The sequence below is a fragment of the Medicago sativa genome, chromosome 3, assembly GCF_051527215.1.
Source record: "Medicago sativa cultivar Bolivia chromosome 3, Bolivia_mono, whole genome shotgun sequence".
NCBI classification, from domain to species: domain Eukaryota; kingdom Viridiplantae; phylum Streptophyta; class Magnoliopsida; order Fabales; family Fabaceae; genus Medicago; species Medicago sativa.
The window spans coordinates 83,711,470-83,724,152 of record NC_140751.1 but is presented as its reverse complement, the minus strand read 5'-3'; the positions used below and the strand labels follow the sequence as shown (position 1 = coordinate 83,724,152).

General features: G+C 35.9%; 2 protein-coding genes across 5 annotated transcripts; one reads left to right on the top strand and one right to left on the bottom strand.

Moving 5' to 3' along the window:
- The first annotated feature begins 4,372 nt into the window (after window positions 1–4,372).
- On the top strand, window positions 4,373–8,793 carry LOC146941089 (glutathione hydrolase 1-like). The gene is made up of 7 exons (XM_085754875.1): window positions 4,373–4,492; window positions 5,153–5,490; window positions 6,033–6,548; window positions 6,842–7,077; window positions 7,177–7,444; window positions 7,540–7,677; window positions 8,246–8,793. Exons 1-7 carry the CDS (start codon window positions 4,468–4,470, stop codon window positions 8,486–8,488), a joined length of 1,764 nt encoding a protein of 587 aa, XP_085611001.1. The 5' UTR covers window positions 4,373–4,467; the 3' UTR covers window positions 8,489–8,793.
- Window positions 8,794–8,849: 56 nt separating this feature from the next.
- LOC146941088 (transcription factor TGA1-like) lies at window positions 8,850–12,436 on the bottom strand. 4 transcript variants are annotated; one of them, XM_085754876.1, is made up of 9 exons: window positions 12,056–12,436; window positions 11,134–11,354; window positions 10,965–11,039; window positions 10,794–10,853; window positions 10,623–10,700; window positions 10,443–10,506; window positions 10,068–10,339; window positions 9,627–9,854; window positions 8,850–9,329 (listed from the first exon to the last, which is right to left on the bottom strand). In XM_085754876.1, the coding sequence occupies exons 2-9, from the start codon at window positions 11,293–11,295 to the stop codon at window positions 9,177–9,179; spliced, it is 1,092 nt and encodes a 363-aa protein (XP_085611002.1). In that variant the 5' UTR covers window positions 11,296–11,354; window positions 12,056–12,436; the 3' UTR covers window positions 8,850–9,176. The 4 variants fall into 4 exon arrangements, with proteins under 4 accessions (XP_085611002.1, XP_085611004.1, XP_085611003.1 ...); XM_085754878.1 differs by having other exon boundaries at window positions 8,850–9,311; XM_085754877.1 differs by having other exon boundaries at window positions 10,068–10,330.
- Window positions 12,437–12,683: the final 247 nt, after the last annotated feature.

Below are 12,683 nucleotides of genomic sequence, written 5' to 3'. Positions count from 1 at the left end.
TTGCTCGTTGACAAAGTTTGCTACAAGGCCGTTTTGAAGATTACGAAATAAGGCGGTGCATGTGACATCAAAGAATTTGGAGCTGCACATGACGCCCCTAGACCTAGCGGCGACCTCGAAAAGACGAAGAGATGATGGCCGGGGAAGTGATTCTCCCACCCCGAAGCAATTCTCTTTCGAAGGAATACTGAGTTCTATGTTTTCAATATATTTTGAGAAAATACACTATTTGATTTGAAGAAAATTTCTTGCCCAATATATTTTGAGAAAATATATTTACACTTTTAGATTAGAAGAAAATCTTATGTTCAATATATTTGGAGACAATATATTTCAACTTTTTGATTCGAAGAAAATTTCTTGTCCAATATATTTTGAGAAAATATATTTTACAACCTTAATTTTGAAGGCTCTTATCGATTTTGTTTATCTTGCAATTATTTGTTGGTGCATATACATCATATAATAAGACAAATTAGCTTTAACTTAATTAGTTTCACTTGATATTAATTTTCGTTGGGCGATTTAGTTACAATGTAATGAAGAAAGAATGATGAGTAAAACACAAGAGGTAGGACCAAGTTATTAAAAGAAAGACTACTCTAGGTACCCCATGGCGAAGTAAAGTGTAGTATTGTTAAAAGGTCACATATGAGGGATTACGGCGAGGAAAGCCCCGGTATTTAAGAGGTCCAGGTGACCCACCTCTCTTTCCCGGGGAACCCTTTCCATGTACCATTTACTTTGCGAATCGGACTAACTATTTAGTAAAAACATAAATAAATGAGTAATAAGCCAGATTGGACAAAATCGACACACATAGAAGAATAAAGTTGAGTAGAAAACTTAGTTCCAACTTCATAAAAGGAAATATATACATAGAGAGTAATGGAGTGAGCGAGTTAGTTAGGATTTAATAGGAGAATGATAAGTTAATGGGCTAGATATTTAAGAATGAAGAGGAAAAGGAAGAGGAGTACAAAGTATAGGCGAGCTAAATAAAAGAAGACAAAGAACAGTTAGTTCCCGTTGAATACAATTGCATATGATTAAAGACTCCTTTATTCATGATACTAATTACTTTGGAAGCGTGGAAGAATTGTTTTATTTCGGATAAATCAAGGATGGGAGACTAACAAGCCCGCCAAGGGCTAGATGAACGAAAAGAAGAACTCGCCAAATAACACCCCAAAATGAAATGTAGAAAGAAATGATCCCACCATTAAGAGCTTAAAGATGAAACACGGAGTTATTCTAACCTTTCTCGACCTTTGAGATTTGTTTTGTAGAATTCGGGCGATGAAGAACCCGATCCAAAGGATGCGAGCCCCGAAAAGTCGGGGGTCGACTATAAAACTCGCCGCGAGCCCCCGAAACGTCAACCTCAACAAGAGGCTGCGGCGGGGTCGACTATAAAACTCGCCCAAAACGAAAAAAGACTCGATCCAAAGGATCCGCGCACGAAAAGTCGGGGGTCGACTATGAAACTCGCCGCGATCCCCCGAAACGTCAACCTCAACAAGAGGCTGCGGCGGGGGTCGACTATAAAACTCGCCCAAAACGAAAAAGACTCGATCGAAAGGATTCGCGAGCCCCCGAAAAGTCGGGGGTGGACTATAAAACTCGGCGCGAGCCCCCGAAAAGTCGTGGGTCGACTATAAAACTCGCCGCGAGCCCCCTAAAAGTCGGGGGTCGACTATAAAACTCGCCGCGAGCCACCTCGAAAGTCGGGGGACGACCGTAAAACTCGCCCAAAAACCACAAAAATTCGATCCAAAGGATCTCGCGATCCCCACGAATGCCGGGGGTCGACTATGAAAATCGCCACACTATCACGAATATACAAGCGCCCTAAACGTCAACCTTATAAAGGCTGCGGCGGGGTTCGACATCAACGGAATCTACAAATCTACATAAGCGCCCTAACCGTCAACCTTATGAAAGGTTACGGCGGGGTTCGACATCCGGAAACGAGTAAGGTCGCGGGGAGGCTCGGGACGACTAAGATCGCCGAATTATCATCCATCTAGAAAGAGACACTTTCGCTAAAACACAAATAAAACAACTAACAAGCACACCGATGATAGAAACTTCAACGAAGAAAACAAAATCACCACCAACAAATCACCAATAGAAGTATAAAAACTCTACTAAACACCAAAAAGAAATTCAACACACAAAAAGGAATCGCCAAAATCCAAATGCATCATTCACACCTTTACAAACCATCTCGCCTTGTCCCAAGACTCGTGCCTCGGGGGCTATATGGACCAAGCAACTCCGTACGTAGATGATACATGTACCCTTAAAGACTATTAAAGCATTTTACGATCGCCACAGGGAAATGCTCTAAACTCGTATCAAACATATATCCTCGGGGCTTCCGAACACTCTATGATCGCCCTAGAAGGATCCTCCGAAATAACACCAAGCATAACCTAAATTTGTAAAGAAAAGCTAAATCACTTCGCCTTGTCCCAAGACTCATGCTTCGGGGGGCCGTGAACCGTTAATATTTACATCAAAGACTTAGGTACGCAGGTCGGTCCCACATTCCTCATCACTTCGCCTTGTCCCAAGACTCGTGCTTGGGGGGCCGTGAACCGTCATAATATTCCTAAAGGCTTAGAAACCCTCCGGAAGGGCTTGGACGCCCTCTAGAAGGGCTCGTACGCCCTCCGGAAGGGCTATTGAGGTCCGCACGCGTCCTCCTTAGGACGCCGCCTTCCTTAGCTTCCGAAGCTTCCGTAAACCGCATATAGTACATAAATACCCCGTTGCTTGGGAGCCAAGCAACCGAAACCCAAGCCCATTGCAGGCTATAAATACTACTCTTGAGAGCATTCTCAAGGCATCGAATCATCGCCTAAACCCTAGAATCCTAGTATCTTTACCGTACTTTTTTGCAAGTACAGAGTGCATGATTACTCTGTTCGTTTTTTAGATGCGACATTGTTTGGTACTCTATCTTTTTACAATTTCGTTCGGTTTAAATTGTCATTTTGTAGCATTTTGTCATTTTTTGTTAACTTGTGTGATATTCATTTGTTCGCACAACCAACCTATAAAGATATTGAATTTGCGTTATTTACGATATATTCTACCGGTTTAAATAAATGCTTTCGTTTTAGTATCTCTATAAGCCAAAGCTGCCAAACTCTATTTTTTTTGGTAAAGAGCCAAACTCTTTATGTAAAAATTACTACCAAACTGTTTTGGACGCTAGAGCGATGTTGCAGACTACCTAGGAATCTTTTACCTTCTCATGGCCAGAAATGTTTTCGACCCATAAAAAGGTCAAATATGATGTTTTGTCGAGTGTACAAAAGGGTATCTATTATTTTCGTTAATGTACTTGAAAATAACCGTTTCAGTTGTATTTTAAGATGGCTCACGTTGAATAAAATAGAACGGTCTCGCATCAATAAAATCAATAGCATAATATTATATTATATATGCATTTAGAAGAATACATATGTTTGTATTTAATTATTTTATTCAAAAATTAAAAATAATATAACTTATCATCTTATTTAACATATATATTTAGTTTATTTATCTAATATGTTTATAAGTATAAAAAAGTTACCCGTAGTTAAGGATTTAAATATGATTATTTCCACATGCATCCTAGTGTCTCTCCTAAAGTTCATGGTGGAAATAATTTCTTATAGAAGTACATGTAACATGTTCTAATCATTATTTAGGATTAAGAGTTTATTTTGCAAGTATGAACGGAATACAAGTAAAAGAAAGCATGAATCCAATTATGGACCACATAGTGTGATTGAAAAGAATTTGTGAAAGGAAAAGTAGAAGAAAATAAGAAGCGGGATGAATCATTTTTTCTTTTTTAAGAAAAAAGTGGGATCAATCATGGAATTCAATTCTTAAGAATTGCACCATTTGTTTGACTAAAAAATTGGTGAATTGATTAAAAATATTTGACTGAGAGAAATGCAACTTTTTTTTTTTTTTGACAAATGAGAGAAATGCAACTTAAAGTTGATTAGAACATTTTTTTTAAGGGAATTGAATTGCAACACTAGAGATACTTATTTAATATAGGAGAAATATATGTTATTGCAACAATAAAAATATGTGTGAGTTTTAAATTAGAGGTGCCCCGCACACAACAAAAATGGCAGCATATTTAATGTATAGATGTTTTTTTTAAGAGTATAGCGGCAACTCGTACACTTGTTGAGAAGTGAAAAATTGTGAATTGGCACTTTTAACATATAAAATATTCTTGCAACATTTTACCATTAGAGTTGTACAAATCTAACATTTATACATATCATTTCTCTTATATTTATGGACATCATTGTTTTAAATACACTATATAATTAGAAACCAAGAAAGTATTAGTATACTGTCTTTCTGTTCCTACATGGTCCATTCCGGCTGTCCTAACTCACAGGCTTGTTTAACAAAGCACTTCACTGCAATCACAGCTTACACTCAATGTCTCTCTCTTCTCCATCAATAGGTCTGCAATTGTACTTTCATTTTTTATATAAAATACACGTCCATCTCTTCTTCTAGTATGTCTGCATGTTCTTTATTGCCAAAGTTCAATCATGTTATCATATCATAGTTTTCTTCAAAATTGTATTCTATTACTATTTTCTCTAATGAACCTGAAATTCATATACATATGTTACACAGTCACACTACTAACAATTTCATTGATCGATATCAAACAGAATTAATGACAAAATAAAAACATTTTTTTTTACTAACTTACTGGTTAATTGATTTGAAATCATTAGTCATTTGAGATGAATTCAAATTTTGAAACTGAATTTTTTGGTGGGGGTGGCCTTAGATGAATTCAAATTTTGATGATGCCTTGATATATCAATATGTGTAAGATCAGTGAACTGATTTCTGCAATTATTGTGCAGATATTCATCTAACAATATTTGACTTTGAATTAGAGAATTCAATTGCTGGTTACTGATGCAGTTATTGTATAGATTTTCAGTTAGCAATATTAGAATTTGAATTGAGAATATCTCTCTGAATCAGTGCTGACTTTAATTTGTGATCAGCTAAGTTATTGCTGTAACCTGTATATAATTGGTCTTGTACCTCAATGAAAATATACAATTCATTACCATCTTAATTCTTTATAATATGGCTGCAGTTATGTTATTATGGCGTGCCATCGCATGCCTCCTCTTTGTTTCCAGTTTGGCATCTGCTTCTGCCAAAAATGGACACACAAAAACAAGAAATGAAGTAATCATTGCTCATCATGGAGCTGTTGCAACCGATGATCGTCGATGCTCGAAGATTGGGATGGATGTTATCCAAGAAGGGGGACATGCAGTGGATGCAGCTGTGGCTGCTGCTCTTTGTTTGGGAGTTGTCAGTTCAGCTTCAAGTGGTATTGGTGGCGGTGCCTTTATGCTTCTTAGGTTAGCTAATGGTGTAGCAAAGGCCTTTGATATGAGAGAAACTGCTCCTCTTCATGCTTCCAAGGTACTTTTCAATCATGGACTAAAATTATTCCTTTGCATATAGTTTCCAAGATTTTAATTAAATAGTGGCGGTGGACGAGGATGATCATGTCATGATATCTGATGCAGCCTCAATCGCGGTTGCGCTGACCGCGTTGACATATCAAAACACTTTTATGTTGTAGTCCAAGTTGCGCACTTGCAGACATTTGTTTGGAAAAACCATGTGGTGTAGAGAAATGAAAAGGACACATGTAGAGGAAACTAGTAAGAAAAGTCTAGTAGATGGATGATATAATTGACACATGGTTAGGAATTTTTCTTTTTAATTGTGATAGAGAGAAGACGAAAGCTAACCACAGAGAATAAATTTCTAGAATTACTGAAAACAATGTTTTAACATTTTTTAGAATTTTCAGAAATGTTGAATCTATTTTAATTTCTCTGCATTTCAAACCTCAAAATTTTCTCTTCTCATTAATTTTACATAAAAATTTAACACTATAGTGAATGAATTTGTTGAAATCACTCTTCTATGCCATATGATACATCCATTTTTTCCAGGATATGTATGGTGGCAACACTACTTTGAAGGCAAATGGTGGCCTCTCGGTAGCAGTTCCAGGAGAACTAGCTGGCCTTCACAAGGCATGGGAACAACATGGAAAGCTTCCATGGAATAGACTTGTAATGCCATCAGTGATTCTTGCTAGTAGAGGGTTTAAAATATCACCATACCTTCACATGCAGATGGAAAAAACAGAATCAAATATATCGAATGACATTGGTCTTAGTAGTGTATTTGCACCACATGGAAAACTCTTGAAAGCAGGTGAAATATGTTATAATAAGAAACTAGGAGAAACTCTAAGAGCAATTGCAAAGTTTGGTCCACAAGCTTTGTATGGTGGAATAGTTGGCATTAATTTAGTTAAAGATGTTCAGAAGGCTGGAGGGATATTGACATTGGAAGACCTCAAAAAGTACACTGTTAAACAAAAGGAACCTATATCTATAGATTTTCTTGGATTAAAGATCCTTGGTATGCCTCCTCCTTCAGGTGGGCCTCAAATGATGCTGGTAAGTTAATTTACCGTGTTCTTTTCTATATAAGGAGTTCTGTTTTGTTTTTCTTTCCTATTTATAAAAATAGATGGGGGCATTGTCCCGTGGTACAATCGTTGTTCAACCCAACTGCAATGTAAATGGGATCAAACCAACCGGCGGACCGTCTGGTTTCCGGTTCAACCTGTTGATCCGGCAGTTCAAACCAGTTTTTAAAATATTGAGTTATATTATGATATGACGTACTATGTTTTTATTTTTCTCTGTCAATAAAAAAGGGCTTAGCCACTCTCATCTTTCTGTTACAGCTGCTGAACATTCTAGCACAATATGAGCTTCCTTCAGGCCTTTCTGGTTCCCTTGGGATCCATAGAGAAATCGAGGCTTTGAAACATGTATTTTCAGTTAGAATGAATCTTGGGGATCCTGATTTTGTAAATATAACTGAAGTTCTTTCTGACATGCTTTCTACCAAGTTTGCTCAAGTGTTGAAAAAAGACATCAATGATAATAAGACTTATGATTCAAGTCATTATGGTGGCAAGTAAGTTTCTGCGTTCGTTTAATTAACTTCAAAGTCACTGTAATCTTGTACCAGTAATTTAATTAATTGCAGTAAATTTCATTCATTCCCTCTTTATAGGTGGAATCAGATAAATGATCATGGTACAAGTCATTTAAGCATAATAGATTTTGAGAGAAATGCTGTTTCCATGACCACTACAGTAAATTCGTATTTCGGTGCAACAATACTTTCACCAAGTACAGGAATAGTACTCAACAATGAGATGGATGATTTTTCCATGCCTGTAAAAAATGTTTCGAAGGATGTTCGACCGCCTGCTCCTGCCAATTTCGTCGTGCCGGGGAAGAGACCATTATCATCCATGTCACCAACTATTGTTCTCAAGGTTCTTCCACATTGCAGAATAATTTTTGATAGCAATGATTATGAAATTCTATTATCATTTGTTGAAGATATTTTGTAATATTTGTGTTACTACAGGACAGGGAAGTGAAAGCAGTAGTAGGTGCAAGTGGAGGAATTATGATTATTGCTGCAACTTCAGAGGTTCTTTTGAATCACTTTGTCAAAGGAATGGATCCTTTTTCTTCTGTAACTGCTCCTAGGGTCTATCATCAGGTATGGAATCTTACATTTGTTCTGGTTGCATATTTTTTGCTTATATTCTGGTAAGCTCTAATTCAGAGCTATGTGAAATATGGACAAATTTAGAATATTTATTGTGCTACAGATGTAATCAATAACATCATTAAAACCTAGGAAAACTCAAAATGTTATCTACTTGTAGTCTCATCTTGGACAATAATATAGACATGACATGAAAAATAGTTATAAGTGGGACAGCTCTCATGACATGGAAAATTAAATAGATGTCTAATCCTAACTTAGTCCTACGTATGGAGTTATGTCATCAATTATTTCCTAAATTATTTATATACAAACAAATATTAACTTAGTAAAGTATAATTGGATGTTTGTGTGAAATTTTTTATACTGTTTAAACATAATAACTAAAATCTTAATAAAATAGTAAAATTTGTACATCAAATTAGAATTACCATTGATCATTTTTTAAAAATATGAAGATAAATGTGGATGTACAGCAAGATCACAAGGCATACTTTCCTCAAACCAATCAATCACATAACTGATGAGAAATTAACTCACCGTATGGTTGATTATGCAGCTGATACCTAATGTGGTATATTATGAGAACTGGACAACAGTGACCGGGGACCACTTTGAACTTTCTGCTAATATCAGGGAAAGCCTTAGAAGTAAGGGCCATGTCCTTCAGAGCCTTGCTGGTGGGACAATATGTCAATTTATCGTTTCAGACACTTCTGAACATTCCAAAATAAATAAAGGTGTAGGAAAGCTTGTGGCCGTAAGTGATCCAAGAAAGGGTGGTTTTCCTGCAGGCATTTGAGAAAATTCATCCACATTGTCACCTCATATCTCACTTAAACTTAAGTGGTCAATGAGCTTCAGTTAAGGTCGAATAGATCAGGAGTCCTAATTGATCTGGAGTCCCGAGTTTGATCGCTTTCATTAACTAGGCTTTGCTTAAAAAATATGCTACTCCCTTGGTCCCACTAGTAGCTGTATTTCAAGAATTGAAATAATTAAATGTGGCTTGATGTGTATTTTGGTTTCATACTTGTAAAATAAAAACTCAAGTGCCATATGTGGAGCCACAGTACATTAAATTTTTCTTTGCATCTTCAAAAGAAATTCAATCATTTATCAAAGTAAAATGGAAAATAAACTATGTCCACATAGAGAGCCGATTTATTTTCAAAAACACAGCTTTCATAATATTATATGCATTTTACAAGACCAACTTTCACACAGACTAATTTGCATATTCTAAGCATATCATTTTGCAACAATCCAAATATACATGCATCCAAAATTAATTTATTTACAAACTCCTATTGCATAAAATGAGCAGTCATATTCACAGCTTCTCCACAACAAAAGACTGCAGGAAAAATTTGAGCAGCCTAAACCACACATTGTATATGGTTTTGACACTTGTGGCCAATGAAAATGACCATACTCATCACGTTTCATATTACAAAGTTTACATTTAATATTCTAGTCTTGCAACAAGACTAAGCAGGTTCTCGGGGTCGATTAGACCATAGTGAGCTCAAAGCCCTCAGGCGTTGGAAATATTCTCCCAAAGCAAGCAAACATCGAGCTGACTGACGGATTGTAAGTGTTCGCGACATTTGTTGCAAGGTTTCCTGCCGAAGATGGTCAGCCTGTTAAACACGAATCACAGTTAAATATGTGATTCTAATGGCCAAGCTATTTTTTTCAGAAGGGGTCAATTAATAATGTGTTGTAACAACAATCCCGGTTATAAAATAAACATATACAAAAAACGCAGACATAAAACATACATGATTTGATCACGGAGTTCGGACAATTTTGCTTGATAATAAGTTAGTGACAAATGGAAAGCACGTGCTCTTTTATTAGTATGACATGTTGCGAAAAGGAAATTAAGTTTTATTAAATTGAAAAGTAATGGTTATCAAGAAAGCTAGGTACAATACCTGGTTCACAAAGCTCACAAGAGCTTCTAACTTCTCCATTGCAGTAGCCATCTGTGGAATATAAGTTCCTTCAATGAATTGTCCAGCTGCTACGCTATCAGCGAGTGTTTGCCGCAGTTTCTCCATGCCTTGTGAAAGGGCATCTTCTGCTTGTTGACATGATTGTCCAAGGTTATCGATATCCAATCGTTGTTGCTCTGTCAATGGTTCAATCATTGGACCAAGAATCTGCAATTAAATCAAGTTATAGACTTCCACCATACTACATTATAAATTTGTCATGCCATAATTGAATATGGAATTAAAGTTGTAATAAATGAATGCAGTTCTAAACTCCTCCCATTCTTTCTCACATTAAGACAATGATGAAATTTTGATCTCGCCTTCTATCATTCTATGGATAACATCTTCAACTTATATTCTTTAAATATGAACAATCACCTTGAGAAGCTCAGAAGGGCGAAATCCACCGATCCACAAGAAAAATCTTTCAGCCGTTGTTTTCCACATGCCGGACATCACATAAAAAACATCTGTTTTTGCAGCTGCAGATTTCATTCGATAGATTTCAGCATAGTGGTTCATCATACCATCAACCAGCATCCTGAGCTCTATGTCACTAATACGCGAGTTTAAAGCATTTCTCATTTCCGAGATTTGCCGGTTTTGCTCATCAACCCAATGTCCATACTCCATCTCAAAGGCTGCAATTCCTACGGATAAGGGTGTCCTTAGAATGCAATGCAAGAACTAATTTCAAAAATTAAATGCAATACAAATAAATATATAGCAGTAGTAGCATCTTCACAAACCAACCTGGATTCACAGGTCCAGCAAAACACATATTATTAGAATCCAACCCACCACCCATATACATTCCCTGCAGTTTTTGTTGCCTCAAGGTATTAGAGAAAGGAAAAAGAAAGACGATGCCGGTGACATAAAGTGATAGAAAAGAGAAAATACAAGTAAAATAATAACTCATCTTCCCCACACCTGCTGTCTAACACGTTCGAGCTCTTGCTCCAACTGCACTAACTTCAAACGACTTGATTCTAGCTGCTGCACATAAGCCTGTATGGCAATGTCAGAAATGACTTGATCAGTACATTGACACTAATAATTACTCGTCTGACATATTCATCAATTTGTAAACAACATTAAAACCTTTTTTCGCAGACGGCTCTTACGAGCAGCTTCTCGATTTTGTGCAAGACGCCTTTGTATCTGCATATTTAATCATATCAGAATGACTTAATGTACAACATCCAAAATTTGAAAGCATGGTATCAATTAATGACTTAATGTGCACCGAATACAAATTCTTCATGTTCTAACCTTATCAATAGGTCTATTAGCTTCTTGCTCATACTTGTTAGATGTTCCTAGGATACCATGAGAAGCATCCTCTGACTAAGCATTATAAAACATGAATCCAATTTGGTTAATAAGCAGAATATGCATTCTCATTTGCCAATGAAACAAATCAACCTTTGCAAACATTTACCTGACTACTATCAAACTTCAAGTCCGCCTCATCAATTAAGGGAATGGATGCACTTAAATTTCCATTACTTTTGAAGCCTTCTCCCCACATATTAATCTGGTGAATAGGATCATACACACTCATCCTTCTCGAGGAAACAAACTGTGCGGACGGCGAATTCATGCTCAATGGACTTATCCGCGCCGCAATTAAATCAGTCTTCAATACTCCTCTATAGCAAACTGCAATTAAGGAATAAAAAAAGATGCATTAAAGTTCCTGCAGTATAAAAGGGTAACATACTATTAAGTTTCTGCAAAATCACAATGGCAACCGTGATTTTGTTGAAGCTGCAAAGTGTAGCTTCTGCCAAAATCATAGTGACTCATAGTGATTCTGCCAATCTCACAGTCTATCCAAGGAAGGGCCACTTATTCAACTTTTTTAGTAAGTGAGAGAGAGAAGAGTGAAATTCCTTGATTTTAATAGGCAATAAAAGAAGTAATAATTTCAATCACAAGAAAAACCAGAAGAAAAAAAAGTACAAAATAGGCATGATTCTATTAACTAACCTATGAAACAGATTATACTCTAACGTACAATTTTATCATCAAATCAGGAAACAAAGCAAGAAATTAATTTTAGTACAAATATAGGAAAACAAAACCAAATTTTTTATAGACCAGTTATTTTTTCCCTTTCTCTGACAAAAAAAAGGTTGTTGTTTTGGCAATCAAAGACAGACAAAAGACAAAGGTATCTATCTATCTATTGATGTCATCATATCATAAGATAAATATATGGTTTTGGTAATTACAACAAAGTTTAATCTGTAACCGTTATGTTTCCTTGTTTTCCTCGAATTAGAATTATATTAATCATTACAAATTCATAAAATAAAAAAGTTAAAAACTAAAAGTGAAATATGAAAAAAGAGATGAACCTTTAGAAGCTACAGCTATCTTTTTTGTTCCCGCTCAAATCTTGTTACCAACATGGTGATGATGACCAATACCACAAAACTGCAGAACTAATGAATCTTCCATCTTCAACATAGTTCAATTTTATTATGTAAATAAATAAAATAGTACAATATAAATATAAATATAAAAATGGAAATGAAAGGCACTGTCTTATACTTATAGTATTATTTATTTTTTGTGTTGATGAATATAATATAATAATATTATAGAAAGTTGAAATGGATGGGGAAGAGTGTTTGTAATGTTATTGGAGAATGGGGAGTGGTGGTTGAAATGTGTATTTTTGTGCTTGGTTGTGTTGAGCTACAGAGAGTCAAATATAGTATTTTCATTTCATTTCACAATGGTTATATGGTTATGTATAAGATTGAGAGTTGTCCTAGTCATTGTCATGTTTCCACTATCTAACCACTAATGTGCGCACCATGTATATCAGAAACACTGTTTCACTATTCCACCCTTCACCGGAATCAACATTAACTCTGATTTTTTGCTATATTATCATTATGTTTTCATTCTTCTTGTTTCATTATTTATAGCAATGACGTGTTCTCCCTTCTTATCATTATTATATTATTATGTCAAGAA

Bases quoted from the DNA above. Each gene is read 5' to 3' on its own strand.
- LOC146941089 (XM_085754875.1), top strand. From the start codon at position 4,468: ATGTCTCTCTCTTCTCCATCAATAG. The intron at 5,491-6,032 runs GTACTTTTCAAT...CATTTTTTCCAG, and splicing joins CTCCTCTTCATGCTTCCAAG to GATATGTATGGTGGCAACAC. The intron at 7,678-8,245 runs GTATGGAATCTT...TTGATTATGCAG, and splicing joins CTCCTAGGGTCTATCATCAG to CTGATACCTAATGTGGTATA.
- LOC146941088 (XM_085754876.1), bottom strand. From the start codon at position 11,295: ATGAATTCGCCGTCCGCACAGTTTGTTTCCTCGAGAAGGATGAGTGTG. The intron at 10,854-10,964 runs GTTAGAACATGA...TTAAATATGCAG, and splicing joins CTAATAGACCTATTGATAAG to ATACAAAGGCGTCTTGCACA. The intron at 10,507-10,622 runs GTGTGGGGAAGA...CAAAAACTGCAG, and splicing joins TCGAACGTGTTAGACAGCAG to GGAATGTATATGGGTGGTGG.